Source organism: Rhipicephalus microplus, chromosome 7, assembly GCF_043290135.1.
Source record: "Rhipicephalus microplus isolate Deutch F79 chromosome 7, USDA_Rmic, whole genome shotgun sequence".
Classification (NCBI taxonomy): Eukaryota; Metazoa; Arthropoda; class Arachnida; order Ixodida; family Ixodidae; genus Rhipicephalus; species Rhipicephalus microplus.
The window spans coordinates 96,339,128-96,361,270 of NC_134706.1; the positions used below are offsets into that span (position 1 = coordinate 96,339,128).

Sequence of the window (22,143 nt, forward strand, 5' to 3'; positions counted from 1 at the left end):
GCGCGTAGTCGCTGAAGATGTGAATATGAATGCTTGTAGGAATAATAATGCATTAATACTTGTTAGCAAAGTCTACGTAAGGCTGCGCAAGTGTACTTTACTTATGGCACGCCACCACAGGGAATTGCGGTGTCATTATAGAATCTACTCAGGCAGCTCTCTTCTGTGGCAGCATTGATGTCGATCGTGTTATGCCTGACTTATTTTTAGCTGCACGTGTTGAAAAGGGGAACTCATGCCTGCTGGATCATGACAGATCAATCGCACTATATTTAGGCCCGTACAAAATAGGTATAGAAAATAAGCTATAACTGAAATCCTATGCGTGTGTCACAGGCGCGCATGCTCATGCACACACACATACACACACACGCACACACTAACACACACATTCTGGCTGAGTGGGTACGTGCACGCAAGTGTTCACGCAAACATGGACACCAGCAAATGCAGGCCCAAACACAGCCGAGCCACGGTATTTCAAGTAAACCACCATTTTCTTCCTAATTAGCTACTTAGCATTGAAAAAATAGAGGATTCTCAAATAGAATGATGAACACAATTTATTGGGTTGCATTTGACGGCACGATGACAGCTGGGCTTGAATCAATATTTCAGGACACCTGGATGCGGCAGGTGTCGAAAAGTCCCCGAATGATTGCTTTTTCCTCCACCTAAACGTGAAAAGAAAATCTTATAGATTAGCTCTGAATTACAGGCCCGTTATGCTGGCAAACGCACTATGCACTAGGAAGCTGCTCTCCAAAAACACCTTCGCTACTGATCGTTAACGAAGCAGCACAAATTACGCGTGCTAAGGATTAAAACCTCTATCTCGTTTATCACAAGAACTGCCGCAGCGCTTATTTTTAGTGAGAGGTGTAGCATGATCTTCTCAGCTTTCTGTAGAGAGGTATGTGCTGACAGACAACAGATGCTGCCACCTAGAAGGTTTCTATTTTGCATGGCATATACAAGTTTTGTATATACGTGGTATGCCTTTAAATATGCTCTTATAGACCTCGTAAAACTTCGCAACGTCTGAGTAGGGTTGACGGTCCACTAGATAGTACAATTCGCTCATTTTAGGCGAAGTGACACTATACAAAACTACGCTGGTGCCGAAAGTGACATTGCGCAGGTGTCGCTAAAAACATTCGATCGGTAAAGGTAATAAATAGTGTGCATACTCACTCCCCTAGCCTACGGACAGACACCGTGTAATAGAACTACAACACTTGAAACCATTCATGAGGCTGCATTAAAAACACTACCGAGATGCCGTTGTTTCCCCCAAAGTGCAAAGGTAAGGACGTGTCACGCGAAAGTTCCTGTTATTCTTCATTATGAATGTCCCAAGTATCTCATGTGTGATAGGTCTGGTTACGCACAACTGTTTCTATGCTTTTTGCTACCAGAAACATCCCATTATTTCAGAGTATACAGAAGCCGCTAGTAAATGGTGATAACTATGGTGGTGCCGCAGGTTAGTACTTTATTTCTGCTAGGCTTCAAAACGTTTTTACTTGGTCGGTGACTTTTCTTCAAAATGGATTTACGGAGGAAAAACTACAGGCAAGAGTCGCAATGACTGATTGGCACTCTCGCGCGCCTGTCAGCTGATTGTGTGCTTCCTCTTCCTTTACTTGATGTCCGTAACAGGACCTCCAGTCGTTAAAGCACCATCTCAGTGCGAGTCCGAAGAAGTGCGACAGAAATAGGGTTCCATGCGCGAAACATGGACACTGTCAACAAGTGAAGAACTTGGTGACGTATTGGAGTGCCATGGCGCTATCTTGTGGTAGACGTCGCTAACTTGACTTAGGAGTAGGTAGGTCTTGCGTATCAGGAGAAAAGTTTTTCAGAGGGACCTACACGGTGACACGGTGACCAGAGGAGCACGCGGTCACTTGAGGCGAACGTTATATTACGATGCCGGTGGTTGTAGCGGGCTTTTTGCACATCCTGTGACCTGGTGAGACGAAACTGGGCAATTTGACGGGCCAAGTGAGTCCGATCAATGGCTTCGCGAGCGTACTCGGAAGCAGATGGCTTGAGAGGTAAGGTGGTTTCAAATGGCAATACAGGGTCGCGACCATACATAAGACAAAAAGGTGAGAATCCCGTAAAGTCATGTCAAGAAAAATTATATGTGAAAGTCACATAGGCCTACGTGGTGCCCCAGTCACGATGATTTTCGGAGACGTACATCGGAACCATCTCTGTGATCGTGCGGTTGAGTCGTTCAGTTAGGCCATTAGATTGAATATGGTAGGCGGTAGATAGCTTATCCGCTGTAGCACATGGCCGAAGGACGTCGTCGACAACTTTGGAGAAGAAACAGCGGCCGTAGTCCGTAAGCAGCTGTCGGGGTGCACCATGGTGTAAGATGACGCCGTGAAGAAGAACAACCGCGACGTCAGTGGCGGAACTAGTTGGCATGGCCTTTGCTATCGCGCAACGGGTCGCATAATCTGTGGCGATGGCGATCCATTTATTTCCCAGTGTCGTCGTCGGAAAAGGGCTAAGAAGGTGAGTCCCACGCGATGAAATGGTTTAGAGGGAACTTAGATGGGGTGAAGATATCTAGCTGACAGCAAAGGTTTTTTTCTGCGCTGGCAGAAGTCGCAAGTGGCGAGAAATCGACACACGCCGCGGTACAGTCCTGGCCAGAAAAACCGACCTCGTACGCGGTAGAATGTGCGAGAAACATCAAAGTGTCCCATTGCTGGTGTGTCGTGAAGTTGTTCAAGTATGGCAGGCCGTAGATGCCGAGGAAAGGCAAGCAGAAGCTCACAGTCTTCAGTGCTGACGTTGCGGTGGTAGAGGCTGCCGTCATGCAGCACGAACATACGGGATTCAGCGTCATGGCTGTCAGACTGTATGGCGTCGATGATAGTGCGCCCTGACTCATCCTGTCGTTGTTCAATACGCATATCGCCGATGTCAGTAAACGCCATTACGCTGCTTTCCAGGTCAGTCGCAACGGGGTCAGGAGGATCCACCGGATGACGAGAGAGACAGTCTGCGTCCTTGTGTGAACAGTCAGACATGTGCTGACGCTAAAATAAAATTCCTGGAGCCTCAGAACCCAGCGATCCAGACGTACAGTCGGGTCCTTCAGAGAAGTCAGTTAGCAGAGGGCGTGGTGTTCCGTAACGACGGAGAATATGCGACCATATAAATATGGCCGGAATCCAGCGATGGTCCCAACTAAAGCTAAGCACTCTCTCATGGTGATGGAATAATTCCTCTCAGAGGGAGAAAGCAGGCGACTGGATTAAGCTATCACGCACTGTCTGCCGTGGTGCCACTGAGCGAGAACAGTGCCAATACCGTGGCCACTCACGTCGGTGCGAACTTCTGTGGCAGCAGGATTAAAGTGGGCAGGTATGGGGACATATTTAGGTAGCCTATGAGAGCGGTGAACGCTCGAGCCTGCTCAGGGCCCAATGAGAATGTGGTATCCTTCTTCAGCAAATCTGTGAGTGGCCTGACAACGTCGGCGAAGTTTAAAACGACGAAAGTACTAACATACGCCAATGAAGCTCCGGACGTCGGATGTAGAACGGTGCACCCGAAAGCTGCGGACGGCGCGGATTTTTTTGGGATCTGGTTGGACGCCACCGGTGTTTACAAGATGGCCCAGAATGGTAACGTGACGGTGGCCAAATCGTTCAGTCGTAGCCCTGCTGATCTGAGGACTTTGAGAATTGCAGCGAGACGGGTCAGGTGGCTATCGAAAGTACATTAAAGGACTATCACATCGTCTAGGTAACAGAGACAGGTAGACCACTTTTACCCAACAGGAAAGAGTCCATCATTCATTAGAATGTGGCAGGGGCGTTACATAGTCCAGAAGGCATGACCTTAAGCTGGTTTAATTCATCCGGTGTAGTGAAGGCCGTCTTCTAGCGGTCCATCTCATCGACAGAAATCTGCCAGTAGCCGTACCGCAGATCAATATACGAGAAGTATGTAGCGCCGTGAAGGCAGTCCAACGCATCGTCGATGATTGGTAGCGGGTATACGTCTTTTCGCGTGATCTTGTTGAGTGGACGATAGTCAACGAAGAAGTGCCAGATACCGTCCTTTTTCTTCACAAGAACGACAGGGAAGGCCCAAGGACTACTTCATGGTTCTATGACTCCTTTGTTGAGCATTTTGTCAACTTCCGCTTGGATAACTCTGCGCTCATTGTGGAAGACCTGATAGGGGCATCGGCAAATATGACTAGCGTTACCAGTATTTATACGGTGCTGAACGGCGGATATTTGCCTTACGTTTTTGACGTCGAAATAAAAAAAATGTCGGTATATGACGAGAGAAGGCGATGGATGTCATTGGCCTGCGCAAAATTGAGGTCGGGTGCAATCATCTTCGAGAAACGATTTGGCAGAGAACAGGTCCTGTTAGCTACAGGAGACTGAAGTAAATCAATCTCGGTGCTGAGAGCCGCTATTTCGAATTCGTCAGCATTATACACGCTAGCCAAGAACATGCCCTGAGGAAGCACTTGTGGGCACAAGCTGAAATTGAGAAGTGGGAGCGAGGTACAGTTGTCAGTGACAATAACAAGCGTATGGGGAATGGCGATGTTGCGGCTCAAAAGGACGTCGGCGAGAGGAAGGAGGAAATAGTGACCATCGGGAACCTGTGGCTGTGCGGTCAAAACGACGTAGTTGGCTGCCTGAGGTGCCAGTCGCACAATTTGAAGAGAGCACAGGCGTGGTGGGGCAGTGTGGGGTTCAGTCACTATCTGAGGCAGCTCTAGCTGAATAACGCTGGTAGCACACTCAACAGAAGCAGAATGATTCGACAAGAAGTTCAGGCCTAGTATAACGTCTTAAGGGCTGTGGTCAATCATGGCTAAAATGACAGTAGTAGTGTGGTTCTTTATACTTAAGTGGGCAGTGCACAGACCAAGAACCATCGGCGTGTTGCCATCGGCCACACGGAGTATTCGTGCAGCCGCTGGTGTCAGAACTTTCTTTAAACGTGTGCGTAGGCTTGAACTCATGACCGAAATGCTTGCGCTGGTGTCTACAAGTGCTTGTACAGGTACGCCGTCTACTTCAACGTGTTTTACACTTCGCCTGGTGGGAACGGAGAGAAGATTTGCTGCGGATGTCGTCAATGCAGCACCACCTCCGGGGGCTGCATTTCTCAGTTTTTCGAGACGAAACGGCCGGAAGCCACGGGGGATGAAAAGCGCCGTAGCTGCAGCGAACGGGATGATGGGCGACGTATTTGCGGCGAACGAGACTGGTGCCGACGTGGTGGAGGCGACCGGCTGTACCCAGTGTTCCGAGATTGGTCAACGGCATTGGACTCTTCGGCAAATGAAAAGATGCGGGCGGTACCGTCGAAACGGGTCATATTGGTCGTTGCACGAGCTGCCGATGACAATGTGTTGCGGCAGTAACGAGCAATATGTCCAACGCCGTGGCAGTTCAAACATATAGTGCGGTCATCTGCAGTTCGCCACTCGGCAAGGTTGCGAGTACGTAGAGAAAACCGTTGGTCAGAGCAGGGCATCGCGAAAAGGCGTTCACTGACTCTGGGCGCGGTGACCTGGCACACGCTGACAGTGCATGCGCCGTCGCGCTGTATATATACTAAAGGTCGGTGCTCGCTCGCTCAGTTGCCGCTCGTCGATTGGTTTGTACGGCGCGTCGACGTCCGAGGTCGCAACGATCGACGTCCCTTCGACCAGCGCCGGCCAAAGTGTTGGCGGAACCGCAACCAAGTCGTCGTCCGAAGACAAGGCAGCGCGGAGAAGAGCTCGTGACACCGAACGTAAACGTCGGCGTCGAGCGGAAGATTCTCAACTTAGAGAACGTGAAGCCGCTGAGAGACGTCAGCGTCGAGCAGCAGCACCGGATTCGGCCGCTTTGAAACGATAAATAAACACCGCCCTTTCGCATACGTGTCGTACGTGTTCACTCATTTAACACCCCTCCTACAACCACGTTAACCAATTTAGCCAGGGACCCAAGTAAGTCGCAATTTAACACCCCATTTCACAACCACGTTAACCAATTTAGCCATCGACCCAAGTAAGTCGCACTTTAACACCCCGTTAACCAATTATATGCTCCGCATCCTCCTCAGTGTTCCCCCGAGGGAAGCTGCGGGCAATTTTTTAGCTCCTGGCGCCCGATGGCTTGAACAAGAGGAACAGTAACAGGAGTGGTAGTGGTACTGCGCGGATTGAACGCCGAGGGTGGCATTGCTTGAAGTTCACGGCGAACAATGCATGTCAGGTCTCCCGGCAGCGATGGTCGTTGTGGTGTGGACTGGTTCTCGCCAGTTGATGTAGCAGCGATGTTTGGAAGTCGGGCGAATGTTTGCAAAGTGCGGCGACTTTTCACTTGCTCAAACTGATGAGACTCTTTGATGATCGCGTCCACGGTTGAAGAGCCCTCGCACATCAGGAGATTGAACGCCACGTCAGCAATCCCTTTCAGGACATGCCCCACCTTGTCACCTTCTGTGATGTCGCTTTCGGCCTTTCGGCAGAGGGCCAGCACGTATTGAATTTATGCGAGGAATGATTTCGGAGGGGGGGGGGGAATCGGGTACGGCAAGCAAATTCCTTTTTGGCGGCTATCTGACGACAGGCGGTTTTGCCAAACACCTCTCGCATCTTTTCTTTGCATTGGTCCCAAATTGTGAGTTCTTCGTTGTTTTAATACCACACCTCGGCCGTGCCTCTTGAGTAAAAAAAAAAAAAAACTCCCAAGCATTTCCCCGAGGGGACCATGGTTAAGTGCGAATGCACGGGGTGATGCTATGAGGGGGAGTAAAGTTAAAATCCGTTGGCATTCGCCAGTTAGCTAACGTAAACTCCCCCGTGTGATCACATTGCGATTCCCAGGAACCATTAGACCCTCTCGGGAAATCTTGGTGAGTTTACGCGTATGTGTGAGAATAAATTCGCACTATAATGATGTTTATGTCCGCGGCCCGCTTCGCCCACTTGCGCTCGGCATCACGGGCCCTTCGCCGCGCTGCCTTGTCTTCAACCGGCGCGACATCTTCATCAATGTTGCAATGCTCGCATTCGATTGCGTTGTACTCGTTGTTGGAGGTATCACAGTCGAGGTTGATGCCTGTGACGGATTCATACTTATGACGACTTGCCAATCTCGAGCAAGTCGAGGCTGCGCGGGCGCGCGCAGCCAGGCAGCGGAGGGCGGAGCGCGTGCAATCACGTGGTGTGTGACGTCGCTACGCTTTAGCTACAGACGCTCCTCTCCGCTCCTCTCCGCTCCTCGCGCCGTTGCTAGGGGAGAGGAGGAGGCGCACCGCGGACGGCGGATTCAGGGTCGCTCATAAAGAGCATTCGCACTTAAAACAGCACATCAGCCAACTGAACTGTGGGATCCCATCTGTTCGGCACACTAACTTGTTCGAACATAGCCAACCAATCGTCAACGTCGACGCCATTGGTCCCGCAGAATGTACCGGGATCCTTAAGGGGCGTGAAAACGTATGATTGCGACGCCGTGTTCGTCGGAGACGCTGACGCTGACGCGGATGGTCTGCATTGGCCATGGCTGGAAAACCAATGCGACGTCCACTGCGAAGCTCCTTTGCCTGATGGCTACCCAGCACCTCCCACCAATATGTTACGCGGTCGGTGACTTCTGTACAAAACGCAATCACAGAGGAACAACCACAGGCAACAGTCACAATGGCTGATTGGCACACTCGCGTGCCTGTCAGCTGATTGTTTGCTTGTTTGTTTGTTTGTATCCTTTAATCCATGGCTCATACCCACTCTGGGGGATTGGCCAAGAGAACAAATAGTCTCATATGAACGATAACTGCATCATTGCTTACAACGAAAAAAAAAGGGGGGGGGGGAGTTGTATAGTGAAGACAGTATGTTGGAAAAAAAGAAATAAAGCAAAGATTTAGATAGCGAGAAAAAAAATCAATAACAAAAGTAGACACTAATAGCTACAACTTGATTTTGGGAGCCGACCAGACCGCTGGTTTTGCCAAACCCGATTAATTTGGTATGTCACGGATTTATCCAGAATAGAAAATTACTTTTCGACCCGTTTTTTTGAGTATTTGTTAACGAGGGTTTTATGTTGAAAAACGTTTAGAGTCTTGAATAAAATTACACACCGCATCGAATGCATCTCTGTGGCAATTTCCCAAAACAGAGGCACCAAAACTTAGAACATTTTCTGCGGTTAAATTTAAACCTAGCTTCGCAAATGGAGTATCTAAAAGTCGTTTCCTAATTAATGCATAGTTACGACATGAGCCAAAATAATGTTCTATAGTTTCTGATTCTTCACAGAACGGACAAAGGGGGGAGAGTGTCAGACCAGCTCTGTGTAAATAAAAATTTAATGGGGGGACACGGCATCGGAATCTAAAAATTATAATTTCAAGTTTTTTTGACGGACTACACTGGGCTTTCCATAGAAATTTGAAGTGCTGATAATCTGTCCTTTGTGTGATATTTTCTAAACTATCTGTAAAAATAGCGAATTTCCTATATATAACCCCTGATAAGTATTCTAACTCGGGAAGTACTGAAATTACTGGTCCATCGAGTGATGCTCGTGCCAAAGCATCTGCCAATTCATTTAATTGTAATCCGCAGTGACCTGGGACCCACACTAATTTGAGGAGTTTTAAATGCGGCGGTGCTAATGTGTGGAACGCTGCTAGGGCACGAGATTGTTCAGAGTTTGTCAGAGCTGCACACACCGAAAGTGAGTCTGTTAGGATGATTGCACTGGTTTCTGTCGTAGGAATTTTATGAAGAGCTAAAATAATAGCTACTAGCTCGGCTTCAAATATAGGAGTAAAATCTGGAAGCCTTACTGAAAAAGACCAGCCGAGGGAATCAGACGAAATTCCTACACCTGCCTTTTCATTGATGACAGAAGCATCTGTAGCTATTACATTTTTTGTTTCTACATGTACCAAGTAATCGTTTAATGTAGTGGTCCAAAATCTCAGAGCTGATTGTGTCCTTCCTCTTCCTTTACTTCACTCCATAACAATATTTAGGCAGAATATCAAGTGAGCTTTCCTCCACTGCTGGCAAACAGCTCAATATCGGTAGTGTGGTTTGGCCTTGGAAGTACACCTTAGTGCGCAAGATATCGTTGCCCAGAAGGGAAAATACTAAAGCTTGGGGATCTCAAGGCACGCGGCCCAGCCTTCGCGTGATTGTCTTCATTTAATATATCGGAATTTTTTTAATAAGTACGTTCGTGAGCGACACGCACGTAAGGGGATAAAACAATTTTTTGTGATGCACATCATTCGTTCACTATGTGTTAAATAATAACCATGACACAGAAGATAATAAAGTTTACAATCTGCGCCGACACTTTAGCCAGTCGGGAAATTGGTATCGACGCGTTTCTCGAAACCTGACGTCAAATCTTCGAAAATGACTGTTATCTTAGATGTGCGATTCCTTAAAATGGCAGCGCTAGCTCACATTTTGCCTACACTTCCTTTTTCCTCTCCTCCGCAGATTTTCTCACTGTCCCTGCCCTTCGGGAGGCTCAATTTTGTGACTAGTCCTATAGTAAGGGCGAGTTTGAGATATCTGATATAGTTGTTTATGAGACTTGTGCAGTGAAAAAAAAGAAGAAACACTGAAAGCAGATGGCGCAGCGGACGAAGGCCCATATATACCGCGATAAGAAATTTGTTTAACACAGTCTCGTCCAGTCACGGTTAACCATTATTTTTAAGTCCTTGCTTGCATATACGTCCAACACGCTGTACGTAAAATATCCAAAAAAAAAAAACAGGCTCACTATAACGCGCACGTACCGGTCTTTCAACCGTCACATGTGTGTCTATTTCTTATGTTTTGTCTTTCATGACGTCTGTCATTAACGCAACACGCCTAATTCACCATTGCATACTATAATTGAGAATGAGTGAGTGCGTCGAATAATGTGGCGATATAAACAAACGTCTAAAGCAATAGTAAATGCGACCGAAAGTGCAAAAATATTTTAATCTTTTACTGAGAGTTTGACTTTGTTAATGCTGAGATGTTGTTGCTAAGCTGTTATTTTACCACAAACTACCTGGCACAGAGAACGACCTGTTACCTGATGACTTTGTAATAATTCACGTGTCTCAGCGAACCACGATATGTGACTGTTCAAGCCTTCATGCTCAGTGTTGAAGGATAATGTGCGAGTATAACACTATCGTTGTTAATATTTGTGGGGAAATTGTAGGTGAAAATACTTCAACAAGGAAATGACAAATAAACTGAAAAATAAGCTTTGTGCTTGTTTAAATGGAGTTTACACATGCAGAGCTTACGTGAGGATGATCTTACCGAGTAGAAAGCATTGGTGCTGGGGGCAGGCTGCAAAGAGGAATAAGAAGTGAGGGATCGCCTCTCTACCATATTTAAAACAGCGTTTCGATTGATTTTATGTGGAGAACCTACCCGTGAGATTGTTTTTTTTTCTACAAAGACGGGAAACAGGTATTTCGCTATTCGATTATTTCCCAGTTGAATTGAGCTAAAACGAATATGTTTACACAAAGAAGTTAACAAAAATTACATTGCCGTATAAACACTTATTATTCCCTAGACTAAAGCTAGTTGGAATCCTTTCAAATGTAATTGTAAAAGAAAGCTAGTCCCATATGAAAACAATGAGTCATATATTTTACGTGGGTAGAAAGCTTACAAACTGATCATACGTATAACAAAGAAAATTTAACAAAATAAAAATATGCAAGATAGCTTATAAAAAGAGCACATGAAAGAGAAAAACAATACGCTAACATGAAAAAAACAACTCACTGACATTTTGACACTTCAAAGACTTATTATAATATATGTAGAGATGAAAAAACTTAATAATCAAAGAGAACGAAAATTTATTCATATTCATACATACACATAATTGTACAAGCATACCAATATGCAAGAGAACATATACAACATTTATTGTTTAACACCATGCAACAAGATTATACGTGGCAGTGAACTCATTATGGCTATTTCTAGCATTTGGTGTCTATGTGTTGCTTAAAAATGTTTTTAGCATGACGGACCAGTTGTTCTTCGATTTTAGTTTATGTGGAGGGTAATTCGACGTGCGAACAACACTGACTGCAAGTTTTCAATACCCAGCGGACTTCTTTCATTGGCTGGTGAGATAGTTTCCTTTTACCTCTTACTGGCTTCCGTAACGAGAAAAAAAAGCAATGAGCAAATGGGATATCGGTGTTAATACGAAATTGACCATAAGTTCACTGTTATAATCAATCAGAGTGCCGAACTGCATGCTATTTAGGCTACGTAAGAGGCTTAGCACGCCGGCCATGTAATCTGATTAGGTTATAAAGCATAATGTTCTTTTATGAAGTTGCCTTATCGGTTCTAGGTATGTGTGGTATGCATGACTTCAGGTAAGCATGCAGTACAATTTTAAGTGGCTGTGAAGTACACCAAACTGAATTATTTGCAATGCCGGTTATGCGCAACCAGGAGTCATCGGGATGAATGAATATTTTGATAATATTGGTGGATATTATAGTTCACATTGTGGAGACATGCATGGTGGGCGATTTTGTGTTCCCCTCGGAGCATAACAAAAGTGTTGTCTTATTTGACTACCCTGAACCCTAGCCGGAAGAGAGCACGCAATCACGTCAAACGATCCACATGGTACGCGTTTTCTTTTCGTTTTCGTTCCTTGTTACATCACACGAAATGCAGAAGAATAAACGACACATGATGCAGCTGCCGGAGTCATTTGCCACTACATGTGATGTATTGGCAGCAGCATTACTTAAGTTAATTGGAATTCGTACCAACTAAAAGATATCAGCTGAACGAGACTCCTTCATTTCCTGGGGAAACTTACGATTCTTCCCCGATTTCTACTGCACAGTTTTCGCAGAGCACAAGCAACGTCGGGGCATTGAAGTCCAATGCGGGCTCCGTCTATTTTCATGGCAATCTGCAAGCAAACGTATTTGTGACATTATTTTCTAAAAGCAGAAATAAGTTTGACAAAATAAACTCTTTATTATTTCCTCTATTTCTTTTGTATCACTACGAAAACACAGAGCAATACTTGAGTGTCTTTTATAAACTGTGGGTGAAATATGCAAGTAGAGAAGCATTCAACCTGACAACGCTGGGCGGTTGGCAGGTTTGAAAAAGCCGTATGAGTGACGAATAAAGAGCGTGAAGAGAGTTATCTACCGAAAAAAAAAACGTAGTGGTGCCTTCCGTATGTGATTGTGTTTTCCTTATTTGCATGTTTCTGGTTTTGTGCGTGAGACAGTGCATGGTGAGAAGAGTTTCCTGAAATGTGATCTATTTATTGACATCGCAACACGTAAGAAAGCGTCTGTACTAAAAAACTGTCCGCAGTAGAAAAGTAAGAAAGTGTCCGTAAAGAAGCTAGAGAACTTCAACAATGACTTGTAAAGGTAACATCATTACTGCTTCATGCATTTCTCTCCCCTCTATTCCTTGCATTTATTTTTTCTTCTTTTTCTTCACATCTTAGAGAACCGCAACTGGAATACGGCCGCTGTATTCAATGTGCAATTGTGGTGGGTGGGATCCCCTAATTAGAGATGCGAATAAACTCATATATAACATCGTGTTAGGCTGGCCAGCATTATATTTTAAGCCCTGAAAACAGTTGGCTTTAGAAGAAGTCGAGTTCAATTATGGGAAGAAACGAACCTCTTTGGTGGCTCTCTGAAACACACAGGCTACTACGGCGTCCACTTTTGTGTCGTCAATAACTGCAAAGTAAAGATTGAAGTATCAAAAGTGTGCAACAAAGGTCTCACTTGTGGAAGAATTGTGATAGGAAGACAAGAAGAAGCTAGGATCAATAAAGGCGGTGGTACCACATGACACAACTCAAATAACCACTATGATGAAACAAAATAAGCCAATGTGCATGCAACAGACACTTTGAAGCGTTCGTTGTGAATACGAATTTGTTGGTCAGGAAAGAAGTCTAATAATCTAACTGAAACTCAGCTTTCGAAAGGTCATCGCAAACGCCACTGAAATTTACTACAGCTATTTTTATTGCTCTCAGCATAACGATGAAACAAAACATGGCATGAAAGAGCACGTTTTTTTTTGTGAGAAAAATGAAATGACCTTTTCCCTTCAAATGGTTTTCCAAGCGACACGATTTGTTGCCTTCGTAAACATGGCATTTTGACAAAAAACAAAAAAAGAAACATAGCTAGAAAACAAGGGAGTTAATAAAGAGAGCGCTCCGTTAAAAAAAAAAAAACGTCGCTAATCTCTCTATACAGGAATCGGTAATGCTCGAAAGTGAGACGTGTCATTGCAAAGGTAGTTCAACGCTTATTGTGCATTGTAGCAGCCAACTGAAAAGTAAAGTAGACCAAGCAGCTCGAGACTTGCCGCGCACACCTTAAGCAGGAAGCACGCGCGAAATCAGAATACACAGGACGAGCGCAGAGTAACAGCGGTCACAGCTCGATACTCAAAGCGCGCTGTTCAAAGAGAAAGAAAGACGGAGGAAACGAGCGCATAACTGTACACAGGACAAGCGCCAACAACTTTCACACTTCTTCCTGCATCGTGTGCCACCAGCGTGTTCCTTTCGTGAACGCGTCAGCGTGCGAAGTGACCGTCGTTCTTTCTCGAATAACGAGTCTGATAAGCGCGCACGCAGGAGAGACAGCGCTCCGTGTAGGCGGTGCTTCGTGGAGGCGACGACGTTTAGGGCGCTCCATCTCGTTACCGAGCTCTGAGGACTGCGAAGCTCTGAGGACTGCCAAAGGGTATATTGTTTATATAAATGGCTTGTCTTTAGCATTCCTGGCATCGCATGATTCGTAGCGCAGTGGTTACAGCAACGTGCCAAGAATGGGAAAATCGCTGGTTCGATTCAGCGCGAGAAATGCTTGCCTTCTGTTTTTTTTCTTTGTAATCCCTTACTATATATATTTTCAACGTCATTTCCGTGACGGAAGTACGTCAATGGAACTCAGGTAGACCCCAGCATCAAACAATTTTGCGTTAAAAGAAAAACGTGGTTGCTTTACAAAGTGGCTTCCACTCCTGTGAACACTGAAGGAAGGGAAATGAGCCCCAAATGCAAGTAGAGCAGATTCAACGAATATACAGAGCACATGCTGATTCGCACTCCAAACTAAATGTGACCCTGATATGCGCTGCGTCTTTGTCTCGGTGATATCTGACAATGGGTCATTCGTACAAGGAGATGTACTGTAGCTGAAAAAGAGGATCTACAATCATACTGTGCGCAAGAGGCCAACAAAGCGCCAGTTCGTTAAAGAATAGGTTTTTGTCAGCTCTCCTGGCTGTGATACGTACTTTCTTCGCTGAAAGCACTTTGAGAACTTCTGCGAAAAAAAAAAAAGATTTCGTCAATCCAAATTCCATTCCTCCCACATCCATATTCATGTGCAAGATGGGGAGGTGAGGCGGAGGGGTGGCCGCCCCCTAGTATCTTAAAGGGAAGGGCGCAAAATATACCGCGTACATTGGGTTAGTAGAAGGGGGAGGAGTCGATAAATATTTCAATGCACTCGTTATTACCACCCTAATATCACCTGATATAAAATGAGGACGAACCGTTCACCAACTGGATAAATACATCACATAACACTTTAGGTACAACGTATGCACGGGGAAGAAGAGCCGAGCCCTCCACTACAGCGTCTCTCATTATCATTTAAGGTTTCAGCATAAAATTAGGATATTATTAAAAACAAGAGTTCACACAAGACAGGACCCAAGGAGGTTATATAACCTTCTTAACAGGACCATTGTTAGACGTTCACTTTGACGAAAAAACAAATGCGCTTTGGCTCCCACACGGGAGCCTTTGTTATTTTATGTTGAATTCCGATGGCAGATCCGTATCAAGTTTTTTCTGCTCTGAGCGGAGCAGTCACATTCAAATGGTGGATTAGGAGCGTGAATTATGTGTTCCGATGGCAGATTGAGAGCAACATCAGATCTTGGATTACACCATGGAGCAAGAATTCTTGCTCCGCGGAAATTGGCGGACTTGACCGGAAGTTCATGTTACGTATTCTGTGCACCCGCCTTGTATCCAATCACCGCTGGATGTCTGGAAAACGCTTTGCACTCCCTCCCCCTCTTTTGTGCTCCCTCGCTAGATTTCCGCTCACCAAGAGCTCCGGTCGAGACGCGCGCGTTCCAATCGCAGATTTCGCGAGAGCAATCCCGCTCGGATCTGCATACTCCATTTGCAATCCATCCCAGCGCTCGTGATTCGCCATTGAAATTCAACATTAGGCATTACCTACATTCTGAAAGTTACAAGTGCTCCCATGAGGTTAGGTTAGGTTAGGTTAGATTAGGTAAGGATGTTGTAGGTAGCTGGTGGATCTAGCCTTGCATAATTTGCAGGCAATTGTCCCGTCCGCTTTTCTATTTGCTAATTGTGTCTAATGTCCTTTGTTTTTTAACTATAAGCACGAGCAGACTCCTAAAATAAAAATTGTGCATAGCGCGAAGTACGCCTGCACAAGCCGGCGGCCTTTATGCTATTCCACATGTCGTATTGTGCGGGTACTCTATCTCGCTGCACCATACCCCAAACACAAATGCCAATTATCACATCTGTCACATGCGACGTCTGTAGTATTCAAAAACTTCAAAAGAACTCGCGACACATGTTTCCTGAAGATAGAGTGACCACGCGCGGAAACACAATAGCAGTCCTGAAATGTCAGTATATATATATATATATATATATATATATATATATATATATATATATATATATATATATATATATATATATATATATATATATATATATATATATATATATATATATATATATATATATATATATATATATATATATATATAAAAATAAATAAATATATATATATATAAATAAATAAATATATATATATATATATATATATATATATATATATATATATATATATATATATATATATATATATATATATATATATATATATATATATATATATATATATATATATATACACACGTGGCTGGTGTTTGCATTCAATTTCACTTATTCTTTAAGGTTCATGTTTAGGTTAAATAGTGGAATGACTTCCCATATTCTTTCACTTCCTTAGCGCGCAATTTTCGAATGAGCGGTTCCCGTTTCTTCACAACTTTAATGCTTTTTGCGCATTTTATTGTGGCTTTTGTAGTTCTTGTATCAACTTGATTTGGCCGATTTTGTTTCAGAATAATATTTATCTGTTTTTTATTCTACATTGTATATGATTGGTAACTATTTTTTGTTTGTACAGCTGCGTGCTTTGAAATGACATATAACATCTTGCACGCTCTTTTGTTTAGTTTTCTTTTACAACCTATGTGTTAGAACTGCCGTTGATATGTAGCTCTGTGGCGTAGATATGAACATTTTAAGTATTTCTGTAAGCGCAGGCTGTCTAAAGAGTGCAACATTTTTAGGCTTCCCTTACGCACTGCCTGTCTTGGGGCCTGTGAAGTAGTTTTAATAAATACATAAAATATTTTTAAAGTGGGCTTGTAGCTCACGCTGACATTGCCGCGCTCCAAATGATGCAATTAAGCTCATCAATCATGCCCCACTCTGGAGCAATACCCGCAGTGTGACATCATTGGGAAGTAATCCATCAATTTGAAGTGGATAAACCCTGCACAATTAAGCGTTGTAGGTGGCAGCTCGTGTAATTTTTTCGTATATGAGATCACTCAATGCACCATGGTTTTCATCTAACACCTGCCGTAACTTACCAGGTGGTCAACCAGGCATGCACATGCGACACGTAAATAGAATTTGTAGCTCAATTCGTGAAAGGAGTTCATCTGGGCTTTATATTAAGTTTACTATACGCCCAAAGTGTGGCGTCGTGAAGCGCCAGAATTTGCTCATAGACATGATACGAGTAACACCACCTCATATATTACTAAACAAAAGTTGTTGCCACCTTCGCTATGAAAACTCTTCACGGCAGAGGTTCGGTGCTAGAAAGTTTCATTTTATCAGACTATTCTACTTCATAGAGAGCTTAGACGGTGGGCATCAGTTTAGGGTAAGTCCTTCTAGCATAAAGTTGTCATTATTATTAACAACTAAAAAACATTGGTGACAAAGGAAAGTATAAGGCAATGTGTTAGTAGTGATTGTAATGTAAATCTGAAGAAAAAAAATGCACGAAAAGATAACTGGCCACCAGCAGGGGGCAAACCCGCAACCTTCGAATTCGTGTTTAAACCTAGGGGTGCCAGTCAACGTAATCAACTATAGCAATTACAGCGTGTTTGGAACTCTCTTTTTTGCCCGTTGGCTTCACGTGGCAGGGCAAAATAATCAAGGTGGCAGCTGAAAAATAATCAAGGTGGCATTTCACGTGGCAGGGCTTATTTCAAGGTGGCAGCTGAAAAATAATCTTTCGCATACCATCTGAAGGCATACTGTATGCGATAATGAGGTTATCGATGAATGAAGCAAAGAAGTGTAAACTTAAGGGTTGTTTTGTTTGTTAAGCAGGATAGTAAAGAAATCTAACAGACAATGAGTTTCTGGGATACATGAATATTGTACATTGTTGTGCATAGTTATTTCGAATGAAATAAGAAATATTTTGAAGTTTATAGCAAACTTCGTAATACAAACATTTACTGTCATGGGCGTACGCAATTAGAAGTTATTCATTGCAATCATAGTAACTACAAATCAAGTGATACCGTTTCTCCCTAACAAACAGTGTCTGCCTTCGCAAGCACTTAGCTTGAGGAGAGGTACATCGAAGCAATATTAGCAAAGAAAAATATAAGAGCCAGGTGAGTTTGTTATGATCAATGATGGTCACAGACCACTTTGACCTAACTTATTAACTTAAAAAAGACGCTTAAAGAAGATGTTGTACGTGACTTGCACCCAATATTTCTTTTTTAGATCATGCACAACAGAGCAAGCATGGACCACAGTTAGACAGGTCAGTAATCTGAGCTTGGAAAAAAATAATCTGACGCTTCCCAACAATTGCTGTAGCTTTTGTATTGACAATTTCTCACCAGAGCTAATATTTGAAACGTTATTTGAACAATTTTTGTTAAAAGCCAAGCTTGGTGGATTGAAAAAAAAAAGAAAATCTTACCTGCTGCATACCGCTTCCACCTGGGCAGGCGTAGTGAATGTTCTTGTTTTTTATTACTTAGTAAAATAAACTGAAAAAGCCTATATAAGGGGCATTGAAGACGGAAACACAACAGCATGGAAAGAACATACAAAAACGCAAAAACTGAAACCAGGTCACGGAACGCAATTGACTAGAGCGGTGGTAAGATGATTTAACTCCTGCTTTGTGTAAGCAAGTTGTAACCGCCAAAACACTAAAAACACTTGACCTTATCAGAGCAATGGTAGGTAATGGTTAGTGGCTGCGATCCAATTTTCGTGTTGATCTGAATGCTGTTTCCATGTTGTATCTTTTTCGGTCTGTATATGCATCTTTGTGAAGGAAACAAAATTATTATTAATCAGCACCTTGTTCATCTGTCTTCTCGTACTTGTCTCACTACCTGCGCAGTAGCTATCATAAATTAACGTTTGAGGCTTAACAAGAGGCTTAATAGTGAGCTTCACTTCCACAGATTTATTCAACTGAGCATCGCATTCTGCAAGTGCAACTTATTCATAAAACACGTTCAATTAGCAGGCGTATAACACCCAACGCACCAGTGAGGACTGGTCTAGTAAGCGCGACACCTTAATAAATGAATCGTTATCAGTTGCTGATCTTTGAAATAACTGCAGTTTTACGCGTCCAAACCTCAATGGGGTGATGAGAGACGCTGCTGTGGAGGGCTCCGGAAATTTCGACCATTCAGTGAACTTTAAGGCGCACTGACATCGCATAGTACTCAGGCCTGTAGCCTTTCGCCTTCATCGAAATACGATTCCCGCAGTATAGGGATCGAACTCGCAATCCTTGGGTCAGCAGCGTTGAACCGCAACCTCTAACGCCACCGCGTCAGGCTTAGTGTTGCTCTTCAAGGCTGAAGGTTGGATCGCATGCCTATTTTATGGCTTCAAGGCAATCACTTTGCGACATGTCTATGAGTTTATGAAAAATCTGTCGATATTGCTCAGTATATATATATAAATATATACTTATATATAAATAAATAAATAAATAAATAAATAAATATATATATATATATATATATATATATATATATATATATATATATATATATATATATATGTATACTAAGTAGTTGCAGCACTAAGAAAGGAGGATAATAGGGAAAAAGTCAGTGTCGTTTGTGTGTTCTGTTCTTGTCATCGTTTCTCAGCACTGCAAGTATAAAGTACAAGAACATCACTCAGACTATACTTGTCAAACTACGGTACAGCTGTTGCGTAGGTTAGAAAATATATTAGCAAATAGAATGGAAAACATACAGCAGTTCAGGTTTGGCGGTTCAGCACACGCAAGAGCGATCAGTAGCAGCAGAAGCAGGTAGACAGTCGGTGTCTTCATCGTGGAGTTGGCCGCAACACTTAGAGGCACGAAGGCAAAGTGTTGCACGCAACGACCGTGATCTTTTTTATGTACGCGTGTGCCTGTGCAGGAACGACTTACAGCGCCACTCTGATGTCGTTGTCGAAGTACATCGTTAAGAATGCGAAGTACGCTTAACACACAGGAAAAAGAAAGGCAACGGTGAAAAAGAAAGTCGGAATAAAATACTGGTACGTTAGGTAAGCTCAATGAGCCGGTACGACATGAGGGGCTCGTTTTGCGTAAGATATGTGGCAACGCGCTTAGGCGGCATGCATTTGAATGCGGCCGTTTAACAGGTATTGCGGCCCTCACGGTGTTACAGGGGTGTCGTGCTTTCCATAATTGCACAGAAACTGGAATGACATGACCAGTTTTCTCCCTCATGCAAGCTCAGCAAAAAGAGCCTTGTTTTCATTTTTGTGAATGAGCAGGCAGTCATGAACAGGTTAGACCATTTAAGTTGCAGCAAAACCAGCAAGTTAAAAGTTTTTGAAGTAACAAGAAAGAGACTATTGGCAACTAAACATGTTTGTAACAAACGACCATTCGCTCTTTAAGCTCGAAACATAAAAAAACGAGTTTACAGTTTTAAATGGTGTACCGTAATTTCTTGCGAGGGGGGCAGAAAAAGTTTGGTGAGAGGGAGGCATTTGGGGATCATTCACTCTTTCACTCTGATGCAATAGTGCCTATAAGGGGACGCGGATAAACGCTTATGGAATTATTCCATCATCTGCTTGTGCATTCCACTCTTAATTTGCTAATAATGGCAAACGGTCTCAATTGAGCACTTGGGAAGGCAGTTTTTACTGTATGGTCTTGAAATAGGAAGCTCTCGTGAACTACTTTGCCGTATTACTATAATACCATAAATTGTTCATACAATGTTCATTCGTCTAAAGTGTGGCGTTCTTATCGTTATTTCATTAGGTGTTTGAAGTGGTAGCTCTTGTTTATTGGTGTCCGCCATGGTTGCAGTGCTCGGTTGCTGAGCCGAAGGCCACTGATTCGATCCTGGCTACGGCGGCCGCACTTCTATGGGGGGAGGGGGGAATATTAGAGGCTCACCCACAGTGGGATGTGCGTTCACGTTAAAAAATTACAGCGTGATGATGAGCGGGGCGAAGCGTCTGTCTGTCTGTCTGTCTGTCTGTCTGTCTGTTTTTGTCCATGCGTTGACTGTATGAAAAACACTAACGCGATCTAGTCACATCATTTTCAAGAACATATACACACAACGTCATCTATTGAGCAATTCAAAGAACTAGGGGTGGCTACATGCTATTATTACTACTACTACTACTACTACTACTACTACTACTACTACTACTACTACTACTACTACTACTACTGCTGCTGCTGCAACTAATACACAAGAGTGAACAAAAGAGAACGACCTACACCCTAAGTACTTTCGTTCCTGAAAAAAAATGAATAACTGTACCCCACACGACATCAAGTGATACCTCTTACGGCGGACCCTATCCTCAGCACTCACGAATATTGCTGAAGTTTTAGCGTTCATGCTTGGGCGATCATCAATTGAAAAGCGATTATTGCGCATATCTGGGGTGCCATAACAACACGTCAATATTCTGTATGTGCGCATTTATACTGGAAAACGTATACATAAGTAATTCTAATGACCGTAGCGTTCATCACGTTGCGCTGACAATGCAACACCTGCATGAAAAGGCAAGTGTTTCCAATGCTTTGCTAAGACGACACGGTGACACCAACCTGTCGCCTTGCGTTCTACACCTAATCACCCCCAAGACGGGCACGCACGCCATGCGCTTCGTTTTCCAAGATAGCTGTCAGATAGCGCTCATGTCTAACGTGTGACGTGACCTGATGCGCTCGTTCGCCTCCGGTGCACGCTCGAGGCACTCTGACGCAGCGCCTCCAGAATACCATTCAGCGATAAAACCCCATTTGCTGCCGGGGCTCTGCAAGCTTCGCTGCATTGCACAGCGTTTAGATGCGAGGCGCGTTAGTTTTGGAAGATAAAAGCAATCGTGAAGCAAAGAGTTACCATGTGCAGCTTGACAAGGACAGGTTGTCGGCTGCAGTGATTTGTACGGTTAAAAAAATGTCCTTCGCTATAATAGCGCATGTGCCTTTAGCACGTACGCATGTCATAATGTTTATGCAATTAGATCGGTAGTATTGAAATGTAAGCATATACGCATAGACGCCCGTCAGTTTAACACACCGGTAATAACTGCCCCAATGAATACATACATTTATATTTAGCCGTCTTAAGCTGCTTTTCTACACGAAAGTTTCAAGTGGTCGGGACAGTTCGGAGAGCGAAAAACGTTTAAAGAACGGGCTCGTTACATCGTTTTTAAGGTTACCATATAATGAAAAAAATAAAGAATGAAAGTAACACGGAAAACGCGTGTTCGGGCAAGTTAATGATGAAAATATTTTGTGATGTGCAAGTGCGCATGTAAGACCACTAAGCAATCGGGAATCGAGCATTGTGTACAAATGTTTATGCGACGTGGATATTAATGAACACATTGGAAGAAAGTAGCGAAAGAAAGTCGGCTTGCT

The 22,143-nt window shown here is 43.8% G+C and overlaps 1 protein-coding gene across 1 annotated transcript; it reads right to left on the minus strand.

The window, feature by feature from the left end:
• Positions 1-545: 545 nt before the first annotated feature.
• Positions 546-19,621, minus strand: LOC119180012 (uncharacterized). Its single transcript, XM_037431139.2, has 5 exons — positions 19,479-19,621; positions 12,728-12,789; positions 11,892-11,987; positions 10,346-10,375; positions 546-674 (listed from the first exon to the last, which is right to left on the minus strand). Exons 1-5 carry the CDS (start codon positions 19,555-19,557, stop codon positions 615-617), a joined length of 327 nt encoding a protein of 108 aa, XP_037287036.2. The 5' UTR covers positions 19,558-19,621; the 3' UTR covers positions 546-614.
• Positions 19,622-22,143: the final 2,522 nt, after the last annotated feature.